This window comes from Caloenas nicobarica, chromosome 9 (genome assembly GCF_036013445.1).
Source record: "Caloenas nicobarica isolate bCalNic1 chromosome 9, bCalNic1.hap1, whole genome shotgun sequence".
NCBI lineage: Eukaryota > Metazoa > Chordata > Aves > Columbiformes > Columbidae > Caloenas > Caloenas nicobarica.
Genome location: NC_088253.1, coordinates 13,863,992 through 13,891,991, shown reverse-complemented (window position 1 = coordinate 13,891,991; position 28,000 = coordinate 13,863,992). Strand labels below are relative to the sequence as shown.

The window sequence follows — 28,000 nt, the reverse complement described above, 5'->3', positions numbered from 1 at the left end:
CAAAAATCTATAGGCTTGCTTTAGGTGTATGTTCTTTAGATATGCTTCAAAATAAATGGCGGCTTTAAAAATGCTGAATCAAATATTTGTTCTTTTACAGTAGTGTTGAGGAAGACTCTACCTGAGAAACATGGAAGTCTCAGTATTAGAGGTATGCTGGCTTTTTTAACAGTCTAAAGGATTGCTGTTCGTTTATTTCAATGCAGCTCTCTGGAAGTCAGATTTACAAGTAAGATGGTGCCTCTGTATTTCCAGCAGCACTTTTTTACACATGTGGGATCATATATGGATTATATATGTTTTGTCATTTCTTTTAGGGGTTTATATTGGTCTCATCTCAAAAGAGGTCAGCAGGGATACAGCTAAAATCTAAAATGGAAGATGTGCAACATAAATAGAGTGTAGTAGTACTGCTACATGCTACTGAATTCCACAAGAGATTGTGGAAAAATCATTTTTCCAGAATACACCCAGGACAGCTGACCCCAACTGACCAAAGGGATATTCCATACTGTATGATGTCATGCTCAGCAATAAAAGCTGTGGGGAGAGAGAAGGAGAAAAGGGGGAACTCCGAGGTTACCCATTTTGTATTCCTAAATCAGTGTTATGTGTGAGGAAGCCCTGTTTTCCTGGAAGTGGTTAAACATCTGCCTGCCAGTGAGAAACAGTGAATACATTCCTTATTTTGCTTTGTTTGCATGTGCAGCTTTTGCTTTACCTATTCAGCTGGTTTTATATTAACCCATGAGTTTTCTCACTTTTACCCTTACAATTCTCTCAATCATCCTACTGCAGGGTACTGAGGGAGCAGCCGTGTGGTGTTTAGCTGCCTACTGGGATTAACCCACAGTAACTGGGGACCCATATCAGCTGAAAGACTGGGATATAAATGTTTACAAAGGCTGAGCAGAAAGCTGTGGCCTCATTTTAAAGAAACTGACTGTCTTGTAGGCTATCTGAGCATGAGGAAAAGTCCATTGGTGGTGTTTGTTATGTGTTTTTGGGCTCCTTATGTGTAGTTCCTGAAGACAATACAGAAGTAAAAAGATTTATATCTTGGCTAAACCAAACATTGGGTAAAGTGCAAATTTTTTAGATAATGCTGCTACCTTTTAGACTACACATTCCATTAATTGCAGTGCTGAAGAAACGTGCAAGCTGAGAAGTCATTTAACAAACTAATGGTATGAAGTTGAAAGATGTTTTGCTTCTTAACAATCTGTATGTTAAGTATCAGTCCCCATAATTTTTAAGTTTTATTTTTACATTTGCTGCTCAGATATTCTTAAAAACATCCTATTATTTTACCAGGAGCTAATAGTATTTGTTATTTTTGTCTACCCTTTGCCCCAGATTGAAGATCCAGGTTGCTTTTGGGTTACTATGAAAGGATGTGCACCTTACATAGTTGACGAAATAGAATATAAAAACCTGAATGCTGAAATGAATCAGTTCTATGACAAATCTTATAAAGATGTGGATGAAGTAAAACCACTAGTGGTAGAAGAGGGCCAGGTAAAATCATTGCTATATTATGTAGATGGAAATAACGTGTTATTTGCATTGGTTTGGGGTGCAGTATCCAAGATATGCATTAATCTTTTTTGTTTGTTTGTTTAATATTGCTATGTAGAAAAGTAGCTAATGACATCCATACGAGTTATATCTTCTTATCAGTAAACTTCGTAACTACATAAGCTGCAATGCTTGCATGTTAAAAATAAAATTGAGGGCTCTATAAAAAAATACTACAGTCTTGCCTCCAAAAAATGTGAGTGTAATTCATTCTGTTTACAAGAACCTGCTGTCTTGTTCTTTCTTTTTCAGATTTGTGTGGTTTTCAGTGAGGAACTCAAATGCTGGTGTAGAGCAATTATTAAGTCAATCATGTACTGTAGAGATGATTATCAAACAGAATGTTTTCTTGTGGATTATGCCAAATACATTTTTGTTGAAACAAAGGAGTAAGTGTTTGGGCTTTTTGACACTGTCACTGAAATGTATTTGTTAGTTAATGCATACAAATATTATTAACATTTATTTAGATTGATAGTGATGAGGCTTTGGTTTAGTTGAGGTGTGGGCTGCGTCCGCAGGAGACTGCCAGCCATGCGATAGGCCCTTGCAAGTGTGGATGCAAACCAGTCTTCTGTGAATTTTTAAAGATGCTTTTTATTGTAGGTTTTGTTTTTTTAAAGATTTGAAAGGGAAATAACATCATTTTGTTGTGACTGAAATGTATAGTTGCCAGTTAACATTATTGATACATACTTTCCTCCATTATGAGGTGGTATATACTAAAAAGATAAAAAGTTATAACCAGTGAAGATGATTCACAAAGCGTGTATGGAAGCAGAGTTTCACTTGCTGAACCAGCTTTTGACATTTAGATGCAGGTGTGTGGGTTTCTTCCCACTACAGTTTACAAGCTTGTTTACTAAGAGCTGACAGTCTGTCTTGGCATGGTGCAAAAAAGGTGAGTTTTCACAGATTCCTGGTTTTTTAATAAAACCCTATGAAACCTAGTGTTTCTGAAATAGTGAAAAATATGGCTTTTAAAAATAACTGTTCCAGTTTTTAGCTAGATTTAAAATTCATTTATATAGTGAAATATACAAGTATGAGTACAAGAGGCTTTACCAAATTTTTTTTTGCAGTATTTCACAAAATTAAGAAAGCTTATTTAACTTAAGATTTATTTCAAGATATTTTAAATAATGTTTTTAAATTGCATGTTGCTGTATTGGAAAACAACCTGACTGCCCCAAGTTTAAAATACATTCAACTTTAGAAGTAAATGTGTGATTTTACTGCTTTTTCATGGTAAAATAAAAATTTGAACAATAGTGTTAAATATATGGGTCTTTAAAATGTGTTATGTATGGTGTGTTGCTGGTTATTAATAGTCTCCAACCAAACCAAGTGTAAAGGATAAGATTAGCATTCTAGTGATAGTTTGATAAAGAAGAAATTCTTTTTAGGAAAATGAGTATAAATGCAAAGTAGTATATTTAATAGATTTTCTTCTTGCTGATGTTAATCATACCTGGTTTCTCACACAGAAGTAAAAATTGCCAAATGGAATATGTGGTACCAGGTGGTATGTGTGGCAGTATGAGGGCTAAATATCATGAAAAGACTTCAAACTGTAGTGGCAAAGGATCAGGAAGATTTCAAGTAAACAGGAAGTGTGTTCATATCCAGAGTGAATCTGTTCACTAGTCGATACTGGTAGCAATTCTCTTGGAGAGAACAAACAGTGGTTTCAGGGTGTTCCACAGTGGGAGCCAGGCTTGTGGAGGAACTGTGTTGTCAGATGCAGGGTAGCGGAAGGATGCATATGAGACCAGTGATGTCTGGAGAGTAAAATCTGCCCTGTAAAATGAAATTATTTCTGCTTTGTTTTTAAGCATTCGAATTGCAGCGGAAGCATTTCTGCAGATCCCATATAGAGCAAAAAAGTGTAGACTGTATCGCACAAGGCCAGTGACATTGCATATCGACTTTTGTGAAAATACTGCAAAAATAGTGTAAGTAGAGTTTAAGAAATGTATTCTAGTCATAGATTCCTTACGTGAAGTTTTATTGCAGATTTTTTTTTTGGAAGATGTTATGTTTCAAGAAGAACATAGGAAGTTAGTTTTGTAAAACTTTCAGAGGAGCAGCTCTTAAGCAGAACTGTTTCCTTAATGATTCTTCCTTAATGATTTGGTTTTTAATATTCGCCTGTTTGAATCTTCCGGTATTTATTTAAAAGCCTTAGGAAGTTTAGATAAGCTACTGGCATTTTTTGCCCTTTGTCTATCATCCCAGAGCTGTGTTTCTTAATTCCTAGTGTATTAACTTCTTTGCTAATCTGTCCTTAACTGCTGTTTCTTACAGATGCTCATCTTAATCCCTGTACTTTTTTGTGGTAGTTACATGCTTGGCTGAACTGAAGTTTAATAGCTGTTTATAGGTAGCTATTTCCCCATCTGTCTTTTTTCTTGACATATTTTTGATTCCTCTTTTGCTTTCCTTATATTCATGACAGTTTTTTCTCACTGCAGTTTTGAAGGACACAAATAAGGTTTTCACAGGAGTCTGGTGGTAAAGAAAAATACTTTAGTATCCTTGAGTTCCAGGATGCTGTTGTCAAAGATCCTACAAATTTGAGAGGGACATGATTAGATCACTGTGGAATATGGCTCCACAGCAAGAATGCTACTTTGGTTTGCGTTGTTAAAGAATATTCAAAACTACATTTGGTCAAGCAGTTTATTTTTTCTATGCTATCGTTTGGCAGAAGAAATTAGTATTTGACTTGCAGTATTCTGACAGAACAAACAGTAGCATAGTTTGGATAGGAATAGCATACATCTTGTGTGGGCCATCATTGAGAAGAATTTAAAAGTAGTAGATTTTCGCATTGTGTTTATAGCGCTCTTCATTTGATTATTTCTTTATTTTATACTTAAAGTTGCTGAAGATGGTAAAGAGCGAACTGGATTTTCTGCTACGTACCTTTCAGTCTTCAGCACTTCGGTGTTTCTTAAGTGTTTGTTCAAAATTGCTCAACACCTGTTTAATTAGTATGTTCCACAAATGGATTCTTGCCTTACTTTTGGTTATTCTGTTTCACTTCTAGCCATCGTATTTTATGTTGGATATAAGCTATCATACCTTGACAAAGCAATATCCAGTAATTTTTGATCAGTTTACGTTATTGATGAGCTGAAACAATATTATCAAGACCAAAGTTACATTCTAAGTAGTAAGATGCTGCTCATGTGTCTAGTTGGTGCACTTCTTAAGATTTGTCATGATGTGAAATAATGTCTCTACACACATCCAAAGCTTTTTTCCGAAATTACCATTTTAATTTTTGATGACGTGGGATAACTGGTTGTTTATTTTCCTAGACCAGCCAAAAGATGGGACAGTGCTGCTATTCAGTATTTTAAAAACCTTCTCAAAGGTAAATAAACATCCTGCCAAAATCATAATTGGCACTTCTGTTTTGGGAAAAATAAACTGTTAGAGGAATGTAGTACTTGAGCTTATATATGTGATTATATTTAAGAATGTCGTATGTTAAAAATAAAGACAGGATCTATATAAGGTTTTTTGTATGGACTGGCTAAGGTAAAAATATTTCTGGAGCTGAATCTTGAGCACTGTGGGCTTCCGTACTGTGTAAATTTTGATAGTTGACTAGATGATGTCTGACTCTTGGACAGGCTAAAGAAGGTAACATGTAATATTTGTTTTGAACAGTGGAGCCTTTCTGTGTATTTAGTTTTAATCTTTGAATCATCATCACAGCTGTATTTTTGTAGTTTTGTGCAGAGATGACAAGATTTGGCTTATGAGTTTACCCTTTCAGTTCTTGTACCCCAAACCTAACTCAAAAGAAGAGTTCCAACCTTAGCAAGCAGTAGTTATTTAGTAAGATAGAGCTGCTTTCCTTCTAGTCTGTTCTTGTCCCTTCCCTTGCTTGGTGTCTCAGTAGGTCATCCAGTCTTCTTCATGTCAGGCCTTCTATTTTGGTATTACACAGCTTTTGGTCTTACTAGAAAAGCAGCTCTTTACTGAGATTTGTCTAATTTTCTTGCTTATGTTCTTCCACCTCAAAAATTACCTACCTGCTTACTTAGAAGTGTAACGAACTCCACATAACAGGTATTTGGGGAGGAGAGGATGCGTTTATGAAAGCAATAAAGGGTCTTTGGGCTGGTAATTTCACCGACTAGCTCTCAATCTTCCTTCAAAGACTAAGGACAGCTTCATTTTTGTAACTTAAAACTTTTATTGCCTTGTTACTTTCTTGTTTCATTTAAAAGTTATTAAATTTTTACTAGCTTATCTGAAGAAATAGGTTACACATCTAACTGTGATTTCTGTCTAACTTGGAAAGTACCAAGTGAAAATATCTGATAATTTGATAAGGGTTAAATATTTTTACTGCTTCTTGTGTTTATTACTACATTTAGCAACTACGCAAATGAAAGCCAATATATGTGCTGTAGAAGACAACACATTTGATATTTTTCTTTATGTGACAACGAGAGATGAAAAGGTGAGAGACTTTTATATCTGCAAACCTGTTTGTGCACTTTGTACCTTATAATTCTGCAATTAAGACTGAAAAACATTACTTGCAAGTCAGTTTTGTAATTTCTGTCAGATACGAGAGAAGCTAAATCATTAACTTATTAGAGGTTTTGTTTTATATTTCTGTTGCTTGTAAACTTTTGGAGGAATGCCAAAAGGCAGAAATCCCATTTTTCTTGATGGTGAGCCTCTTTTTGAAAGGTATTGGCAAGCATGTGAAGTCCAGCAAGTACTTCAAATGGACAACTAGGTGAACTATTTAATGCACTTTTCACCTTTTTGTAGTATCATATTTAAAGATGTTTCAATAAGGCAGTTGCATAGATTACAAAAATGAATAGAAGTTAACACTTGTTTCTGCATAAGACTGAGTTCTCAAACCTTTGGGAAAAAACAAAACAAAAACAGATGAAAAAAATCCCTGCTTCCACTCGCCAAAATGTTTAGCTTGTGCTAGATCTGCTGTAGCTACTGTCAGACTTAAGCAGCTGTATGGTAGATACAAATGATTTTATTTGCATACTGCTTCTACTTTGGAGTGTTTTACCAAGGCTTTTAACACTGAGGCTGTGGTCTTTGCTGTAGAGAGTAGCTTTGAAGGTATGTATTAATTTGAGGATCTTCTCTCAGTTTAGAATCCCAATTGGCAATATTGTCACTGATCTCTGAGCCAATGGAGTTTAAGAAGTTTTAGATTTAGTGTTGTTTTTTTCTGCCAGATTTTAGTGCACACTGAATGAAGAAGAAACAAACCAGATTGGCTTATTAACAGTTTTTAATTTTTAGGGCTTATAGAAAAAGTTGAGTACAGAATTTTAGAAGCATGAAACTGGCAACTAATTAACACCTGTTTAGAGAACATAAAGGAAGATACATTAATAGTCTTCAGAAAGCATTCACTTATACTGCTTATGTCTTAACAGCTGTTGTTTAAAGCTTGAAATAAATTCTAACCAAGTATGTGGTGGTGCAGCTTATTGCTTGTTGATACTGGTCAATAAAGATCTTGGTTTTTTAGGTATGCGTTAATGATGATCTTGTCGCAAAGAACTTTGCCCATCTTGAGAATGATGATCAGGAGAACCAAGCATTATTAAATGCTGAGTCACTTCCAGCGAAACCTGTTAATCCTGCGTTTCCCTTCAGGCCAGTGCTGTGTCAGGATAAAATATCAACAAATCCTGAGGCAGGTGGGAACCACGTGTATTGGGAACAATCATAGGTGCAATGCATCATGCGTCTGTCATTGGATGCACTGAACATGAACCTGCTGTCTCTGTTTAAATCCAAGAATTGGATCAAACGGTTTCTTTCTAACAAACAATGCTTATGTATCAGACTTTACAAAGACCCATCAAATCACCAGATGCAGGAATACTGAAGGTTTTTTGTACTGTATAAGGTGAAGGCTGAGGGTGGGTTACACGGGCATTTGTTGATATGCTTAATAGCATTAAATATTATTGAAATTATTTGTGTTGTTCAGTAGTGTGTTACTGTTCGTTGAGTTTGGAAGGATTTATTTGAACACGGATACTTTTAACTAGGGCTTACCAGGAGTTGTCTCATTTGTAGTGATTCAAGTCTTTTTAAAAGTGTGCGATGTTCCATCCTTGTTCACTCAGTTCATATGCATAGTTATCTTTATGTAAAGATACCTGTTTCTTTGGTGGTGCTTTTTGTCATTAGGAAATGATAATACAAGCAACTAAACAAGTCAGTCACAACTCACCGTAAATAAAAATACTGGGTTTTTATTTGTTCAGATAATGAGAAATGTATTTCTGCATTTTTTTACTTTCTAGTTCTTGCTGTTTCCAGTTCCTTTCTTGAAGAGACATACCGAAGGTCAAGCACAGATTTAAATGAAAATACTGCGTCTGTAAGTATTTTGTATTAAATTGTGAAATATGAACTAAATAAACCTACGTAGGACAAGTTAGGAATACTGTAGGCATCTAGCTTGTTCTTCTGTGTAACATACATCTGGGGGACTGAGCCTATTTTTTACATGGTCTAAAAAGAACATTCTGCTTCAGTTTCTTAAGTTGCAAAAAATAAAATTATAAAAATGCACTACAGTCCTTGGAAAGATTGTGCCTCCTTTTGCATTCCCTTGCTATAGTTTTATGCAGAAGATAGCTGTTTACTTGACAAATATAAAAAAATGTAAATTTTAATGTTTCCCTGAAAACAGAATAGTCCTATGTTGTACAGCATTTGTTGCAGTCTCTTCTCATTTGTTGAATCATCTAATGCCTGAAATACCAAATCTGGTTTCTTGCTATTTTCTTTTTTTTTTTTTTCTTGGTGTTTTTCAGTGAAGCATTTTCAGGTGGTCAGTGCTCATTCTTGAGTGTCAGACTGTGTACTGAATTGAACAATTAGAGCTATTGCAATGTATATGGGAGGAAAGGAAAATGAACTGTTAGATTCTAGGCAAACAATCACTGCTGAGTGTATCCAGTCTCAGCTCTTTTAAAGAGCACACGTGCTGTTCATATCCTCTTCTGCCAGATGCTTTAAAGGAGAAATTTGCTTCCATGACAGTAATGGAACTACTTCTTCTGTGAGGTCAGGGGAAAAAAGGAGTTTTACAGAAGTTATTTTTTAGCTCTGCTGAGAATTGAATTTAAACTATAATACCTTATTATACCTTATTAACATTTTTTTGAAAAAATTTTGATGAATGTAGTAGTATGGATTGTTACTGAAGCAGGATTACCTTTATACCCTTCTGCAAAGAGTCAGCTGAATTACCTTTACCAGGCACTTGAGTGATGTGAGTCTTTAACCACATCATGCAGGGGTGATCTTTGGGGAGGTCAGGGCTGATTCCAGCTGCATTGGCATGATCCACTGCAGGCCAAAGCTGAGCCAGCCAGCTAAGTTGGTGGTGCTTCTGTGAAATCATGTTTAAGAAAGGGTAAAAAATGCAGGGCAAGAAACAAACAAACAAAAAAAGGTGAGAAATGGAAGCAACGCCAAAGTCAGAGGAGCAGGAGGTGCTCCATGCCCGAGCAGGGGTTCATAAAAGGACTGCAGTCTGTAGGAGACCCACACTGGAGCAGAGGAAAGAAGTGAGAGAGAAGGAGCAGCAGAAAGAAACTGCAACATTCTGACTGCCGTCCTTGCTTTGTGCTGCTCGGTGCTTCAGTGGTGGAACTGAGTGTAGCCTGCGTTGACTAGAAGGGGAGAGGAGTTTGGGGTGAAGTCAAGCCTGGGAATGGGGGGAGAAAGGTTTTTCTGAAGTGTTTGCTGCTTTGTTTTTGTTTCCCAATGATCAAATCAGCACTCGTATATATTAGTTTGCAACAAATTAAGTTAACCTGAGATTGAGTCTAATTTGCCTGCATCAGTAATTGTTAAGTTACCTATTTGTTATATGGTTTCAGAGTTCTCAAAATCTTAGTGAGGAACAAAACTTTGTCTGTCTTAGCAACAAAATTGAACCATTTTCAGCTCTGGAAACAGCGCCACTTTTTGATGATCTGAAAAAGGTAATTCTAATGTAATATATTACATTGAATATCTTTTTAAGGCTAGTATCATACCCCAACGTTAGATACTAAACATTACAGTAATACCTTTTTATGCTTGAGGAATGTCTAGGAGGTTGTTCATGTGGTTGACTAAATGAAGCTTCAGAGAGATGCTTTAAGAATTGTACACATTTTTTCTGGTATATCAACCACAAGTCTTGGGATTTGAATTTTAATAATTTAACTTCTCAGCCCAGAAGAACTTTTTCGTATTGCATGTTAAGAATATTTATTATGTAGTGGATCAAAAGCTTTTAAATCACTTGGTGTTGTGTTTTGTCCTGTTTTGTTAGTCTTTAAGTACACAGTTTTCATGTGGAACTCTTAATTTCTCTTTTTGTAGGAACTTGCTCAGAAAAACTTTTTAGGCCCTAACTTCACCGAATCTTACTGTTGGCCTCCAGTAGCTCGAGGATGTGATGTAGTTGCCATCTCATATCAGGGAAATGATCCTTCTTTATATATTCCACCAGCTCTTACATTTTTGCAGTCGGAAAGTTACTACAAAGCCTTGCCAAACAGGAATGGAGTATGTATATGTTATTAGAGTAGTAACAAGTTTTTTGTTCTAAAGTGCAGATCTAGAATAATGATTCAAAAGATAGTGGATTTTTAGAATGTATACATTGAATGTGATCTTCGTGTATCTTCATGATGCTGGCCAGTTTATATAAGCCTTTTGCTTAGAGGCTTACAGAGATGGACTGTATGAATGTGGGGTTCTAAAACTTATTTATCAAATAATATCTAACAACTCTTAGTGTTGTATCACTTTGATACTTGACAAAGATTTGTTTCTAAGGGGATAGTATGTAGTCATTAAAGTAACATTTGTATTAGCTGTTTTAAATATTGTAACTAATTTTCTAGCTTGCATTAGATCACAAAAACATAGAATTACTGAGTTTGTAAGGGACTTCTGTAAATTGCCTAGTATGACTCCAAGTAAGACAAGATGCTCCTGCTTCTGTTAAATTTTTGGACCTCTTACTGAATGTTGCTGTGTGCATCCTTTGTGTGTCTCCGGGCAGCTTGGTGTGTGGTTCCTTAGGTCTGTAACATCTGCAGTTGGGAGATGATATAGTACTAAAAGCTTCTGTTTTGAACTAAAGGCCTGTGTTGCAGACTTTGGGTTTGCTCTAAATGCTGAAGTAGTACGATTCTTAAGATTCTGAACTCTTGTATAATACTGTGGTGTAAAATTTTATACATATGTGTGTAGCCACTAGCACTTATTTTATGTCCTGGGCGGAAGAAGGCACAGCTTGTTTTTGAGCTACTGGAAACATACGAGCGATGCTCCAGAAAGCTTCATCCAATGCTGATAATACTTGGCCAGAACAAAGAAGCAGCGAGCAGTGTGAAAATCCAAGGATGTAAGAATACTTTCTATCTTCTTAATTATGCTTGAAAACAACATGGGCTGCCATAATTGCAGGGAATTGTGGAAGAAGCAATTTATACTTCCTAAATTTTTTGTTCTCTAATGCGGTAATTCTGTTTCTCTAACGCTGTATGTCTGTAATGATGCATGAAGTTTCAGTAGTGCCATTTAACAGTGAATGGTATTAAAGCTCTTTGAATGTCTAAATGTTCAGTATCTTTTTTGTGAGCTCTATAACAGTTATTTTTAAGCCTAATTAGTGGTAGGGATTTGGTGAAGATCACACCGAATTAGGATTAATCGTGAAATTTCTTGATTTAGAACCAGCTTTTATAAGAGTTTTTTTGATACATGAGCATCCATCGCAGAACAAAGGTGCTGGGTCTGTCAGGGAATGGAGTTAATTCTCTTCATTGTCTGTGTGGTAGCTCATTCTAGATTTGTAATGGGAACAGTGTGGATAACGCACCAGTGTTTGGCTCTCGCTGAGCATCACATTCACAGCATCAAGAATTTCCCAGCCTGCCACCCAATGAGTAAGCCAGGCATGAGCAAGAACCCGGGAGGTGACGTAACCTGGACAGCTGAGCCAAACTGATCAAAGTGACACACAATACTGTGTAATGTCATGCGTACATAAAAGCTCGAAGAGTGGGGATGATCTGAGGAGTGGCTGGCCATCTGTCTGCTGGTGGAATGTTGTCAGTGATTGCCTTTCTATTGCTTTTCCTCCACCCTTCATTTATTAAACTATCTGTTTTCTCAACCCATGAGTTTTCTCACTTCAGCAGTTCCTGTTCTGTCCCCTGCCCCACTGGGGACGAGGGCAGCGAGTGAGCATCTGTGTGCTGTACAGCTGCTGGCCGCAGTCAGCCCACTACAGTAATGCACATGTGTATGTTCTTAAAAAATATTTTAAACAAATATGTAAGTATTTCAAGTATACGTGTTCTGGTTTTTTAAATTGACAAATATTCGAGGGACATGTCTGGTGCTCTACTGCTTATATACACTTAACACAATTCTTTGCTACTCTTAATTTAAAATATTGGAAAAGTCAAGTATTAAGAGGTTAAAGTTCTCTGCAGACAATGTTGCATAGATGTCCAGTTTAAATTTTAGTTTGAATTTCTTTTTTAGTTGATGGTTTCTAGCTTTCTTGTTGCAATGAATTCTGATTAATTTATACGTATAACTTTAGTAGTATGCAGAGAATACTTCATAAAGAAGAGGAAGCATAGAACTACTAAAAGAGCTCTTGGAAGATTTGCCCTACTTAAGTGTGTTTACTTAAAACACTTAGTTTTACTGTTGTTTGTTTTTTTTGTTAAGCCTGAATTGATAACTGCATTTTTAAAAGTGGCTTTTTTTGGCAAGAAAACAAGAAATATGGATAAAACTATGAAGGATTGTGTAAAATGTTCAGTTTCAGCAGTTTGAATTCTTAAATCTGTCATTTAAGAGCTTGGTGGATGAATTCAGATCTTTTATTAGTAGAGCTGTTGGTATATTTGCACAGGTTAAGATTAGTGTGGTTTTAGATACATGTATACCCATAGATGTGCACACACATGTGTAGATACCTAAGCTATAATGTGTGCTTTATTCAATTTTAAAAGCTGAACTTTTCTGAAGACTGCTCTTGCACATGTTGAAATATTTACTTTCTGTCTATCTGGTTCTGAAGTTATCTCTGCTTCCATTACCTTATTGGAAAATGAAACGGCATCCTGCTTTGTAAACTTGTTAACATTTAGACCTTTCACTCTTTAAAAAAACTCAGTTTTACCCTGTCAGATTTCCTGATCGGAAAATCCAAGCAAACTAAAAATTAATGTTGACCAGAAGTCAGAAAATTGAGTTCAGTGTTCTCTATCAGGGAAGCGGGGGGTAGGAAACACCACATGCACCAATGATAAAAAGCCACACACCACACCCCAAACTAACCAACCAGAATAAAGCCAACTTCAAGATGATGCATCTGAAATGCAAATGAGGCCTTTTTAATAAAATTACCGTGTCCTATGATATCTTATTAGTATTCTTTCAAGTTTTAAGTTAATATTAACAGTCTTTTCTTCCTACTTGTAGGTGAAGTAATTGTGACTACACCGTATAGCTTCCTGAGACTGTTTGAACACCACAGTTTATTATTTTGTAGACTTTGCCATCTTGTTCTTGATGAGGTTGAGGTACTGCTTTCTGAAGCTCCTGAACAGGTACACGGCTTATACGTTCAGATGGTAAATTGCAGTTCCAGTTGTGCACCTGTCTTGAACTATCTGCAACATGCTGAAAAAAACAACCTTCTTGAACCCCTGTGGTAGAGTTGAGGAGAGAATGGAATTAAAGGAATCACATCTATATACTTCTGGCAGAATGAAACACTGGAAAAGTGGAGCTGTAATGTATTAAATCTGACGATCCATGCTCGCTCTCCTCTTCCCCCACCCCAAATCAGAGCGCTCTGTCCTGTTCTGTGCTGCTGCTCCTTTATGCTCTCTTCTATTGCTGTGAGTGGTTTCCCAAGGGCTTGTATTTTTTTCTACTCAGTAGCAGTAGTTTCAGTGTAGGGATCTTTAATCTACTCTAAAGACTTGGATTATCTGTCTGTAAAGAACTTCCTTTTCCCTTGGTGCTGTTTGAACAGCTTCAGTTCAAGAACCGTCTTCACTGGAAAGCTCCTCAGTCTCTGTAGAATGAAAGGCAGAACTGAGTGATCAAATAGTCTTGGAAGCAGTTGTAAAAAACTCCCCTTGGGCCGTAATGTCAGTGCAGGCAAAAGGAGGAACTGATCCCAACTCAGAAAATCTTGGAAGAGGAACAGCATTAAGTTTCATGTTAACATGGATGTATACTTTTTATCAGTTTTAAAATTATGATTATAGTTTGAGAATATTCCTTAGTTTTTTTTATTGCTGCTTTGAGGCTTCACAGTATATTACATCATCAGTATGCAAAAAACAGCTTACAACACATTTTTATCACTGTCATAGATACTTTTTTAAAAATCATTAACTTCCTAACATTCGCGGTTTAAAATTTGGTGCTAGGACTAAAGGGCCATGTTTCCAAGTGTGAAAAGCTAGAGAAACATCTTAATGGAGATCAATTGTCCAAAATGCTGTATGCAAAGCTGTTAAATGTGCCTTTGTTGCAGCAAATATAAAGTCAGAAATTAGATGAAATGTCATCCTTAGCCAGCGGGACATTCCTGTTTCTATTCAGACCGTTCTTTCTGTTCTGGTAGTTCTGAGGCAGAGCGCGGGTTCACCATAAGAGGATTGTTGAAAGGTAGTTTGTAAAATACTGTGCATGTGTCTGCAGTTTTTGTAGGATCATCTCAGCTTTTCAGAAGTGTCAGTCTCAAATAGAAAAAAAGAAGGGATGCTCTTTTAGATGGTAGTGATAATTTGATAATGTTTGGACTCTTGCAGCCCTTCTGAAGCATTGTTACAGAAATGTTACATTGTTAAAAATATTGCTGCTATGGGTAAGTTTAGTGCTAGGTGGAGGGAGATCTAGAATTAATCTCTTGAGACAGAATCTCTTAGAACATCTCTGATTCCAGTTGTGCCAGAGGCATCGAATACTACTTAGTATGGGACTGTTTGGCCAGAAATCCTAATGTCATTCCACAACTGTACTACTCCTCACTTACGTAAGGTAATTTCATCAGGAATACATTCATTCTGTCTTAAGTATCTTTTTTTTCTTTTTTTCTTTTTTCTTTTTTTTTTTTTTTTTTTTTTTTAAGATCTGCTTTTGCTTAGGCTTAGTTTTTCCCAGATTTGAACAGATCTTTTCCCTGAGATTTCAGTCGTCTCTGGACAGAATCCCATGTTATGATCCTATGATCCTATGTGCATGCACATGCAGTTCCTTCATGCTATCCTGTCGCTTTCTTCTTGCTTCAGAAGCTGTTCAAGCAATAGGATGAAAGTGTACAAACCCAACACTTTGTTTTGGGATGTGACACTTGTGTTTTGCTATGGTGGTGGTTTTGTGACTGGATAAAATGGAGTGCTGAAACTGTACTTTTCACTGCTGTTAAGTGTTCATTGGAATAGAATAAGAGGATAGAAAAAAATTTTTTTTTTTCTTTACAGGTTTTTACTATATTAGATTGTTACAATAAATCCATTTTTACTGAAGAGTGGGAGTATTCACCGCATCAGATTATTGCTGTTGGAACTCGCTGGAATAAACATATAGCACGCTTGATAAAGGAGTTCATGAGCGATCCCTACGTTGTGATAACGGCTATTGAAGAAGCTTCCATCTATGGAAATGTGCAACAGGTAAAATATTGGGGATGATTTCACTATTTGTTTACGAAAATATTTTGCTGTTTGTACTGATAAGAGTATGTATATGTGGCGGTTAAGTGGGTAGAACTACAATCCAAACTGAGACTGTTCAGGGGCACCTCCCGTGTATGAACTGAGGTGCCTCCTAGAGGACCTGTGCAAGTTAATCACTGAATGAGCTGAGGGTCTTTTACCTTTGTAGGACTGAGGTGAAGATACTCCCTCCAGTATTTAATTGTTAGTGCAAATGAATCAGAATTTTATGTGAAGTATTTGCAAATGGTATAGTTTGTGAGCAGAATTTTATCAGAATGTTTTTGCAATTGTTAATTGCGAATGGCAGAACTACAAGGTAACTTATCCTAAGACAGAGTTGGTAAAACGCTTGTTTTACTACTGTGTGTCACACAGTACAGAACTTAATTTGACCTAAAATTTCCAGAAAGTTATTACACATTCTTAGGTGTCTTCTCATTTAATTTCCAGTCAATGTGGTTTAACCTTTAAGAATAATGCAAAATGTTGTAATTATGATCTGACGACTTCTGTGTCTCAAAATATAATTATTTGGGGATTGAGAATGTTGGGAAATCTCTTAAGCCTAGACATTCTCAGCATGACATGAAACTAAAAAAACTTTTTTTGAGAAGTCTAATTAATGGTTTGGCAAGACTGAAAATGTCAGTGTTTTGATGCTTTAGTTCTTAAGAGTATTTCAGGTGGTGTAGTCTGCTTTTGGAGTGCAAAGTGGTACTTGAAAATGCCAAACTTAAAAATTGATAAATCACCTAAAATTAAGTGAATGAAAAATCTTAATGTGGGATTTTGTGTTGGATTTTAGTTATGCATCTGGAAGCTGTCCTAAATGCATGCCCTTTGTGAGAGTTACATCTTCTGTAAGTTTAACAGAAGACCTACTGTTTCCTAGATTCTCTTTGGTATTATAACAATTATAACTGCTTATTAAAAGGAGAATTATGTAGTAAAATACATATAGATTACACGACTTATCAGCCCTATGCGTTGTATCTACTTCTAGGTCGTGCAGCCGTGCACGAACAGTGAGAGAACTGCTGTGTTACTCAAAATACTGGATTTTGCCCCCAATAATCTTCAGAAGGTGCTGATATTCACTGACTCAGTAAATGAGGCAGAAATGGCTTATCAGGTAAGATAGCATTTAAATTTACATAGATAAGTGATTTTTACTTTTTAATAGTTAAGATATGACAAAATAAAGTATCTTGGCTTCTCAGAAAAAAAGGGGTATGAGTTTGAAAGATAATTATTTCTGTTAAACATAACCTGAACACCGCCCTTCTGCCAACTAGAAGCAAGCCCAACTGACAGGAATGGCTGGCATAGAATGCATTCATTACTGAATTCTTCACTACATTCTGTCTGTCAGGTTGGAATTTTGAGTTGAATCAAACCGACTTTTTTCCAGTAAAAGTTCTGTTAAGTGGGTTTTTTTGAGGATGTGGCTGGTTTTTTGGTTGTGGTTTTTTTTTTTTTTTTACTTTTTCCAGGAGTGGCATGGGGAGAGAAAACTTAAGCCCCTGTGTTAAGAAGTTCTATTCTGTTGCTTTCTGCTCCTGAGTATTTGAAATCTTAGAAGGCTGTTTCTCTGATTTGAAAGAAACATTTTCTGTCATCCTGTGAAAGTCTACCAGAATTCAGTTAAGCTTCAGGTCATAGGGTATGGGGGGAAGATAGCATGCTTAATATATGTTTTCTTTAAAACTGGCATAAAACTGTTCTGAAATTATTTGCAATAGAATGTGTTCCAGTTTTACACTTTTTTTTGTGCGATTGTGTACTCAGCATTTTCAAGGTGGAGACTAAGGAGGAGTTTTCTTGCAATAGTTCGTTCTTCAGATATTATAGCAATGGATATATATATATCCATATATGACTTTCTAACACATTTCCCTTGAATATTTGAGGGTGAATTTCTTGTGTCAAAACCAACCCCACCACCACTTAAAAGGAAGATGCTAAATTGATGCTAAAGCAGCATTGAAGCTGTTTGTAGTAATCCCTGTGTACACCAACTTCAAATATCTTAAAAGATCTACAAAAATATTTTAAGTGTTAACTTAGTTCATTAGACATGCCAGTATACCAAATAACCAAGGCTTTTGTGAATCTTGAACTTGGCAAATATATAAAGCCTTTTGAGAACACTACATTCATGCAAGTACAGGTAGATCGGTGAAGGGTTTTTAGTGCTTTTCTGAGAGACTGAAACGTGACCCTGCAAGTTGTTAGATGATGGAATCAACTTAGACTAGAGACGACACCTTAATGGTGGGAAAAGCTTCAAATGGAATTTGTACTTTCTTAAACATCTGCTTAATGTACTAATCCATAGGAACCTGAGCTATTTTAGTTTTCTTTTTATACAGGAAATTAGTGAACTTAATCTCCATAATCTCAGTCTTTAAAATTTCATTAACTCTTTCCCTTGGCTCTTGCCACTAGCTAAGGTATGCTAGATACCAGTAAGATATACTATTTATTAGAGTTTGTTAGAGCAGTCATTACTGTATTGGAAGAATGTGTAACTTTTTACTCTGTCGTGTAGGCACTGAAGAGCAGCTCAATATTTTCCTTGAAAATACATAAAGAGAGCGAGTTTAATTTCACATATATCTTAGAGCAGTGGACAAAAACGTATAGTTCTGGCACTCGTGTTGTGTTAGGTGAGTATTTTCTTTTTATCTAGTTGTGGTTATGTCTTCATGGTGACTCATGTTCTACACTAAGTACTTATACTAGGTTAGCACTTCCACACTTATCCCTTTATTTATTATTAGGTCTCAGGGTTAAGTGCTGCGAGGGAAAACTGTACTTATTAGAGAGAACATAAATGAGGCTTTTTGATGCGTTAAAGAACTACTAGTTTTTTCAGAGAAATTCTGTGATTTCACAATTGTCTCCTACTACAAAAGACACTTTCAATTTGAAATAATTTCGAAACTTTGAAGACTTATTCTAATAATTTCCTTTATATTCTGGCAGAATTTAAGTTTTCAAGTCGTTTGCAGTAGCAAAGGTTTTTGCCCAGTTTCGAACTTTTTTTTTTTCCATTTTGTACATCAAAAGCAAAAAGATTGCTAAATTACATCTGCTTTAGAGGTTCATACAAAGGTGTTAGCATTTCTACATTACTTCAAGTATTTTGTAACTTTTGTGAAATAATTTCTGTGGGCAGCTCTGTTTATTCTGTGATACTGCAGTGAGATATAGAGTTATGCTGAATTACCAGAGACTGTTTCTGCCATGTGCTTATGAAGTGTATTGACTGAATAAATGCCTTATGTAAGTGTTTTGTGAAAGACCTTTTTCTCAGTTCTTAAGTCAATGGATAGGGAGAATAAAACAGCCATTGCTAATGGAAGGTAATACTTCACATGCTTAAAGTATTGCAGTTATATGTGTGTATAAAACATGTGCTTAGTTTTAACAGATGACTGCATGCAGCCTTTGGGAATTACAGATGCAACTTGCGTTGTACACTTCAGTTTCCCCTCTCCAAGAATCTTTGGTCAGCGTCTACACAGCCTGTCTGACAACTTCTGTAATATGATAAAGGTTTGAGTAAATCTTTAATGAGTTAATATTAGATTTTATTATTGAGTGGTGGATGTGTAAAAGCTTTTTAAAAATGTAATTTTTTTTTTTTTTTAGGATTCTTCTGTAGATCAGGAATATACAAAGGCAAGGTCGGTCATTCTGCTAACAGAAGAGAGTGCATGTCATGCACCTGGTATCCTGCACTATTTGCAGCACGCAGAAGCTGAAATACCACCAGAACTCCATGATATTACTGCCAAGGTACTAGAGGCTGAAGAAGAGAAGAAACTTTCAAGGCCACTGTGTGCCTATCTTAAAACATTTGGGATTTGCAAGTAAGAAAATACCAAGTTTTCTTGACACACATACTTATGCAGGAAGGCGTTGTGTGCCCTAAATGATGGCTGCTTCTACTTCCTTGATGAATTTTCCTGTTGCACGCTTTTATTCAAACTGGGGTTTGCTCATGATTTTTTGTTGTTGTCGTTGTTCACTGTTGCATCTGTTTCACTCTTCTTAGGTACTTTTATGAAAACAAAATAACCTTTCTATGGAGACAAATCATACATAGTCTGACATAGTCGCATAATTCATTACAACTCCTGCCTAGATGTTCTTGAGGGAACTTTAAGCCATTGTTTTGATTAGTATTGTAACCATAACTGCACAAGGTTTGTGCTTCTCTCTCTCCCATATCATCTCCTGTCCCTCCAGAGTGGGTAAGTAGATGATGACTTTTCAGAGCTGTGTGTAACTGGATTGTAATTAGTGCCTGAAGGAGGAAGCTTAAGTGTTCTCAGGTGTGACTTCTATTGTACATAACTGTTATTGCAAGTAAGAAAAAAATCAGTATTGGTGTGTGTTTTTATTCTGAAACAAGTTTTCTGGTGTTTTCTGTTTTGTTGTGTAAACTCTTCCACCAAGAGCTTTTTGGCCATTGCCGTCTAACCCCCAGAGGCACTGGTGCTATTTGAGACAGAAATTGAATATGAAAGGCTGATGAAATGTTAGTGTTTAAAGCTGTTGTAAGTCACATCAAAATAGTTTTCAACTGAAAACAAAGGACTCTTTTCTAAAACTTTTTTTTGATATGTAGGAATAGAACAGTGTGTCCAGATCGTCATCAAATTAATTTACAAATAGATGTGCCCCAGAATATACCCGATAAAATTATACAAACACCTGGATGTGTGACAGTAAGTTGTTATTATTTACCTTGGCTTTAGGTACCAAGAAGACAGGTCTTAAGTAGCTACTTAGCGTATTACTTATTTTTTCATATTACATTAATATAACTGTATTATGTACACTGTATCTCTTGGATATTTATTTTTTAGCTTTTTTCCTCTTTGCATAAATAAGTGTGCCATATTTTCCCTTAATCCTCAGCTTGAATTGAAATTGTTTTGTGGGTGATTGAGTTTACCTGAGATTTTCTTCTGCATTGAAGATTCCCGTTCTGTGGGAAGAGGGTTTGTGTTCTTTCTATTCCTTCCCTCTATAAATTGAGACCATATACTGAAATTAACATAGGTTAAAGTGCCTATAAACTTCAGTTATATTTATTGTATAGGGAACACAAACTAATATTTTGAAGTGAAGTGGAAGATGATGCATGTTTTGTTGGAAGTGAGGATTTTTAGTTAGCTGACATTTTCATGCAACCTTGCTGAAAAATGAGCATATTCCAGCCTTGTCATTTGAAACTAGTATCTTCATTTGCAGTATCCACAGAAAATAGGATACAGCTTCTCCCTTATCTTCTATATTGAAACAGTTATTTCCTACTAAGGTATCAATGCTTGTTTAAAATTGTTTTCGTACAGAGTGCTGTTCTAATTGTACTTTTTTTTTAATAATAGTTTCAGAGTCATTAAACCTTCATAGTTATTGAGTTGACTTTGCTGTGGTAATTCTCCACATCCCAGTAACAGTTTGTATCTCCAGCTCCCTTTGCCTGGCTTTTCAGTCCCTTCTATACTGGAGTGTCTCAGCAGTATTATAGTGTCTCTCTTGTCTCCTTGTTGGATGGTGATTGCTGAGGGCGAGTGTATAAACATTGGTGCTTCCTTCCAAAGCTAGCACGTGGGTCTAAGAAGCGCCGGATGCCCTCTGTTTGGATGAGCTGCTGCTGCCTTCTTCCTGTCCCGTCTTTTGCAGAATTCAGGTGCCTTCAGGTCACATAGTTAAAGGGTGTTACCCATTCCCAAAAGTCATAGTTTGTGAGAATGGAAAATAAAGAGAACTGGGTGGATTCCTTGGTATCACTCCAGTTCTACCTAGTAAATAAGCTTTTGTTCGTAGGTGTGAGTTCAAACCCGTTGACAAACTACATGTATCCAGTTTCAGTGCCTGAGACTGGGAGAGATTTCAGGACACTCTTGTTAGAAACTTGCACTCCGGACCATTTCCTCATCTACTTGTGCTTCTGGGTGTGTGTCTTACAAATCAGTTATCACTTTGATAAGCATTCACTTTCATTTTGTTTGGAACCCAGTGTGTTTCTGCCTTTAAGAATCTCGAGTCGCATTGTGCTTTTTTAAGCTTTTTATTAAGTGGAAATTATCTTTCTGGTTCTCTTACTATCCTGTCTGGCCTCATACACCTGGCTGTATCTCAGTACGTCTTCCTGCTGTGACGCTTTGCATGGAGTGCACCCCGTATTTTATGCATTGGTCTTGATAGTAGTGTACTCATAGTTTTTTATTTAAGTAATTTTAGTGCAAAAAGAGTGAAGGCCTCATGCTTCCCCAGCCAGTTCTACGGAAACTCACTGTAAGGTTGGAGAACACCTAAAATTAAACTTGAACAGTGTGGAAAGCCTTCGTGGTTCATAGCTGGACAGGTAGTACTATAGTTCACTGGTGTTCATTTAAGCGGAATACCACCGAGACCCAGCAGTTCTTGCTCTGTAAATCCATGTCCACTGTTGACTGGTCTATGGGCAGTTAGTTTTAATTAGTAGTCTTTTGAATAATTTAATAATAACTCACAATCTTCTGAAATGTGTGTATGCAGCAGCATCTCTCTCACCTCTTTGGGCTAGAAAGAGGTAGGTCATCTTGAATATGAAAACTTACCTGTCATTAATTTAAATAAATCATCCAGTCCTCCTTTTTTCTAATGTATTTTATTTTTTCAGATACTGCCTCTCCACATTGTAAATGCAACAAACTACTTTGGTCGAATAGTAGATAAACAAAAGGACCAATATACAATTCTTGCTGAAGAAATTAATCAGTATTTTAAGAAACCTGGTAGTAAGATTTCTGTTGAAAATGTGGAGAAGCTAGCGTTGTATGGATTATGTGAGGAAACGCTTTTTCACAGGTAAAAGTGTTATTTTTTAAAATATTATTTGCGTGCGCTTTTTATATAAATTAATGTAAAACTTCCACTGTTTAGTTTTAAAAAAAGTCAACCCACACCCAAAGCCAGCAAAAAAATCACTGCTATCCAGATCACTCTTTAAAAAGCAATCACATACTCTGAGTTACTGAATGGAGAGCAGAATGACTACCCACATGCGCACAGTTACATATTTTGGTATGAAAATACCATTTTTTAAAGAGTAATTTTTTTTTTCCCCAACTGATTATATGAATAATAATTCTGTGTTTCCTTGCCTACTGTTCGAAGGGTTCAGGTAGTAGAGATTTCCCCAAAAGAAGAGGAAAATTTGTTCTTTAATGTCAAAATTAAATATATAGATGAAGGCAGAACAAGTCAAGTTCAGAACTATCGACTGCTTCACTTACCTGCAAGGTTTCAGTGTCTGCCACCTCAGGCTGTGGAATTTGTGGTTTGTAGAGTGAAACCCATTGATAATGAAATAGAATGGAACCCAAAGGTAATATTTGTCATGTTTTTCATGGTATTTGCTTTAACTTCTTTAATTTCTGTGTGTTATTTTCTACAAGAAAGCAGTTATGAACTGCAAATTTAGTTATCAAATTTCATTGCTTGTTAGTATTGCCAATAAATATCTGCTATTAGACCAGATTCTAAGAAGTCAGTGTTGTTTGTTTTCCTACAAAATGATAAAGTGAAATTTTGGGGGTTTTCTTCTGTGATTTAGATGGCTTCTTCCAGAACATGTTATTGCTGCTTTTGAATCTGTGGGGCATAGCAGGGAAAGGGTAGCCTCTGTATATTGACCTATGTTTGAATATTCTACCATTCAGGAAGCTCCTTCCTTAAAAGCTAATTCTATTTTAACCCACACTAAAGTGGAAGTATTTCACTAGTTTACTCGAAACTGGTTTTATTTGTTGAATACCCTGTGACTGTTAAGCTCAGATCATTTCTTTATAATTAAAAGAACTGTAGAGTTATGTTGGTATACTTCTCAAGTGCAGCAAAAAATTCTTTTTCCTAGGTAACTCATTATATTGATTACAAAATTAAAGGAAAACTACACGAAGCAAAAATAGTACTTACCTTGGGAAATACAGCTTGGGTTGACCCAATGGTAGGTATAGAATTGTAGCATTACAAAATATTTGTATCTAAACTCCTTTATAACAAGAGCACCCATTCTTCTCTTTCCTTCTGTCTGTTCCTACTTTAGTTTTTATTCTACATGGTATTTACGTAATACTGTTGGTTAATTTACTGTGATGGTGTCTGAACGCTGGAACAGGTTGCTCAGAGGTTGTAGTCTCCATCCTTGGAGATACTCAGAAGCCATGAGGAGGTGGCCCTGGGCAGCTGGCTCTAGGTGACCCTACTTGAGCAAGGGGGTTGGACAAGATGATCTCCAGAGGTCCCTTCCAACCTCAACCATTCTGTGATGAACATGCGTGTTTGTATATAGATGGAATACATGACTGAGGAAAACTTGAACTTGAAATCTGAATAGGCACCAGTTACAAAGCACCACATTAATTATAAGTGTCATCCAGCCTATTCCACAAAGTTAATAACAAAAGTATATTTTGGAAGTACTATTTTTCAGGGTTTTGTCTTGTAAAATCAGTTCTGTAGTTTGTCACACATTCCTCTGAAAGACTGAAACTTTGATCCTGCAAGATTGTTTGCTGATATCTAAGACCTCTGATACTAGGCTAAATTTATTCTGTTTATATTTCTAAGTCTTTGCTGTCTTTTATGGTTCTTGCACTAGTTTAGAGTTAGCTTTATCCTAATTTTTCCTGCAAATTAAAAAACTCTTCTAAGCTTTTTTCCTTAACTTTCTTGATCAGAATAATAGAATTGTTTAGGCTGGAAAAGACCTTTAAAATCATGAAGACCAGCCGTTAACCCGGCACCGCCAAGTCCACCACTAAACCACCACTAAACTGTGTCACTAAGCACCACATCTACGTCTTTCAAATGCCTCCAGGGATAGTGACTCAACTTTCCTGGGCAACCTGTCCCAGTGCTTTATAACCCTTTCAGTGAATAATTTTTTCCTGATGTTATCACAATGAAACAGATGGTGATACTTTGAAAACAGTTAAATGTGGGTAGGTTCCTGTTTGAAAATCAGAGAAAACTAATTGCTTACAGGTATAAATAAATGAAGGTATGTTTAAAGTTTTATTTAAAGAACAGCTTAGAGTTGGAGAGAGGCAGTTTATGAACTGTGGTTTCCATTTAGTATGTTTTGTAATTCAAGGTCCAGGTTACCAGGCTTCCAGGTTTGAAGATATCTGTCAATGAATACAACGTTCGGTCTGAGATTTTGTCTACAGGTCTGGGAACTGACAATCCGGAACATATAACGCAACTTCAGAAGCTGTGCAAACACATGAAAGTATTAGATAATGCAAAGTACTTGAAACCTTTGTAAGTGTTTGACAATTTTTTTTCAGCATATATATTATTAGAAAAAAAGGTATTTAATTTTAACTGAATATTTTTGTGATTAATATTACTGAATGCGATTTTCATTTCAACACAGAGACAATAGTGTTTGTGATACGTCTGCTTTCCTTTATGCTTTAGCTACAGAACCATCATGGAAAGAAAAATACCAATTCTAGGAAATGTTGCACTAATACTTGATGCAGATAGTAGAGTTTATCATAAAAATATGGAGTCTGAATTCAAATTCCGTTAAATTTTATTATCTATGATTAGGAATCCTTTAAATATTAAACATATTTAAACCTGTTCTTTTAAAAATGTCTCTTTCTGTGTTCAGAAGCATAAAGGAGAATACAGCTGGTCCAGAGGATGCATCCAATCCACAGAATATGTCAATACAAGAAAATTCTACCGAGAACTGTAATTCTTCTGAAATTACATCTGGGAATCATCCATGTGGTAAACCTTTTCATAATTTAAAAAAAAAAAAAAATTTGAAGCTTTAATTAAAGTTAGGTGCTTCAATGTCACCCTAAAAATAAATTTTACCAAATGCGGTCTTCTCTGAGTATACAGAATAGCACCATATAGCTCATGTTTGCAATAAGCCACAAATACCTTATAGTTAGCAGCCTGCAAATGGCTGGGAGAGTAAGCCCTAGCAATATAGCTGAATTACTATTTGGGAAATTCTGTCCTTGAGAGACTTGAAATTGTTTGGCTGTGAACGGAATGTGTGAGCAGGAAATTTCTCCTGCAGAAAGGGTGAGCATTTTGCTGTCAAAAGCCATAGGGTTTAAGGAAGTTGAAATCTCTTCAAATATGAGGTAATGGCGTCATTGTCCGGGAGGTTTGTTTTTTTTTTTTTCCCTAAGATTCAAGGTGGTAGAAAATGGCTTTCTTTTTTCCTTTTTAATCTAATGGTCAAGGATGTTGTCAGCAGAGGCTTAAAAGCACGTGGCTTTGTTGGTCACAGAAGGGGCACAGAGGATGATGTGGCAGCAGTTGGCACGTGACTTTGGAGCAATGAAAGCTGAGGGGTTAAAAAGCTGCAGCAGACAGGAGTCAAATGAGATCCTGCAGTGCTTGTCATGGGAGGCTTTTTGTCCTGGTGTAGTAGAGTGACTGTCGTGTCATCTTTCAAGCTGTGATGGTAATATCAATATTATTTGTTTCTTCCCTGTCTTGAAACTGGGAAAACCTCTGCCTGACCTGGAAAACTTTGCATTTTTGGTGGATTTTTAAATTTTCTTATACCAACTATAATACTCTTTTTAGTTAAAATTCTCAGTTTAATTGTGGACTTTATTAAATCTTTCCAAATAGGAAGTACCAATATAAATTCCAAATACAGTCTTGCAGTAGTAATTTGATTGTGAGCAAGTTATTTTTATGATGGTACTGGGGTATTCTAGAAGTATCTGTTTTCTATAGTAGAGATAAATATAAGATTTTCTGGATTTCTTATTTTTAGATGATGTAGCTCAAACTAAGGAAGCAGAAGACTCTACCCTGCATCAGCGTAAATGGTACAAAAATTCAGAGTGATTCGTTCCCATGCTTGTTTTTGAATGTGAACTGCCAAACCTTGATGAGAAATGAGTGTTTGTGCCTGTGGTTAGTTTTGTCTTTCAGAGGTTGGTCTTGCTACTCTTACCTTTCCCTTTGTCATTACAAAATCAAACTGACACCATCCTTAAATGAGGAGTAGGTTTAATCCCTTTGGATATAAAAGTTAATGTAGTGTGTGTCCCCACGTGAACTAGTAGATGTGCTCCTCCAACGACTGAGATCACTGCACTTTTGCGGCAAGCTTGGCTGACCTCCTATCACGTGCTTTCCTGACACTGCTATTCAGTGACAAATTATTGTGGCTGAGTACGCCTACAGATGTTGAAAATCAGTTGTCTATTTTGGAAAAAATCCAATTAAACTTTCTTTATTTTAGCTTTAATCCAGAAATAAAGTGGTTTCAAAATGAAGAGACTGTTACAGTGAAGGTAAAAATAGCAAGTGTAGCTGACTGTAAATGTGAGTTCTCTGAAAAGAAGGTAGTTTTCAGGTAGGTTTAAGAAATGTAAGTATAATTAACAAAATATTCGACTGTCAGCTTGCATTTAATTTTTTTCAACTTTTTTATAATGTAGTGCTTGTTCAGGAGACAAACATTATTTGGCTTACATGGAGCTACATCGAGATATACTTGCAGAAAAGTCTACCTGTGTGATTAAGGAAACGGAGGTTATTATTGTTCTTGTGAAGGAGAATAAAGGAGTGTGGTGCAAATTACTGAAGAACAAGGTGAAGTGAAAATTAATTTGAGAATTATTGAATGTTCTGAACATACTGACTTTGCGTCAGTACGGATATTTCAAACTGTTTTTTCTCAACAGAATCCTCATGTGTCTTTTGATTTTGAACACTGGGAAGACTTCGAAGATAAAAGCCCTTTTCCAGTTGGTAAGGGATGAATGAGTCAGTGTTTATCATGAGTAAAATTATTAACATCCTCATTTTTGCATAGGCTTTATCTGAAATACTCATTTGTTTGAGATACGTGACACTTCGCTGGTGTGCTCAAATTCTCTGAAAACAGACAAGAAGATCCTTAATAGCAAACTATAGGCAGCACGGTATTTTTTATCAGAATAGCACAGACAAAAAGTAGTTTTTAGTGTTTTGGTCTAGTTTGTAGTATAAAGTGTGTGGGGTTTTTTTGTTTGTTTTTAATATTGCTACATATTTGTTCTGAAGCTCTCTTTTTTTCTTGCTTATATACATTACACTTTGCTAATTACTTCTAGGTAATAAAAAATTGCATTGCACTGATGCAGTGACTGAAGAATTGGTTGACTCCTCAGAAGACAGTGGAACAGAAAGTGATGATTAATTCGGAGACAGATCTTTTTCCTCTAAGAATTATGCTTCAAAATAGTGTCTCTTGCATGAGTATTTCCACTAAAATTGATAAAGCTAAACAAACAAGTTACAGAACTGTCTTTAATTTTATGAGGATAATAGTGAACCAACTACTTACCTTATGGCTCTGAGAATCTGAAGAAATACTCCATAGATGAACATTGTGCATGTTTTCCAGTGCCTGGACCTCAAAATTATTTGCTGTAATGATAATGTGTACATATGTATGTGTGCCATCCAAACAGTAAAATCTAAAGATTAAATTTGAGTTGTGAAGCAGTTGAGTTTATTAGTAATTAGAGAGCTTCTAGATAATTTTATCTGAGTGAATTTGCTGTGTTAGCAATACTAAGTTTTGA

General features: G+C 36.0%; 1 protein-coding gene across 1 annotated transcript; it reads left to right on the top strand.

The window, feature by feature from the left end:
* Positions 1-130: 130 nt before the first annotated feature.
* TDRD12 (tudor domain containing 12) lies at positions 131-27,685 on the top strand. The gene is made up of 28 exons (XM_065640954.1): positions 131-151; positions 1,357-1,518; positions 1,831-1,967; positions 3,414-3,533; positions 4,905-4,960; positions 5,976-6,061; positions 7,115-7,286; positions 7,902-7,978; positions 9,492-9,596; positions 9,982-10,167; positions 10,861-11,014; positions 13,114-13,241; positions 15,132-15,323; positions 16,372-16,500; positions 17,920-18,037; positions 18,796-18,929; positions 19,026-19,246; positions 20,008-20,107; positions 22,054-22,241; positions 22,551-22,761; positions 23,290-23,382; positions 24,532-24,701; positions 25,060-25,181; positions 26,197-26,251; positions 26,671-26,784; positions 26,870-27,023; positions 27,116-27,182; positions 27,527-27,685. The coding sequence occupies exons 1-28, from the start codon at positions 131-133 to the stop codon at positions 27,610-27,612; spliced, it is 3,558 nt and encodes a 1,185-aa protein (XP_065497026.1). The 3' UTR covers positions 27,613-27,685.
* Positions 27,686-28,000: the final 315 nt, after the last annotated feature.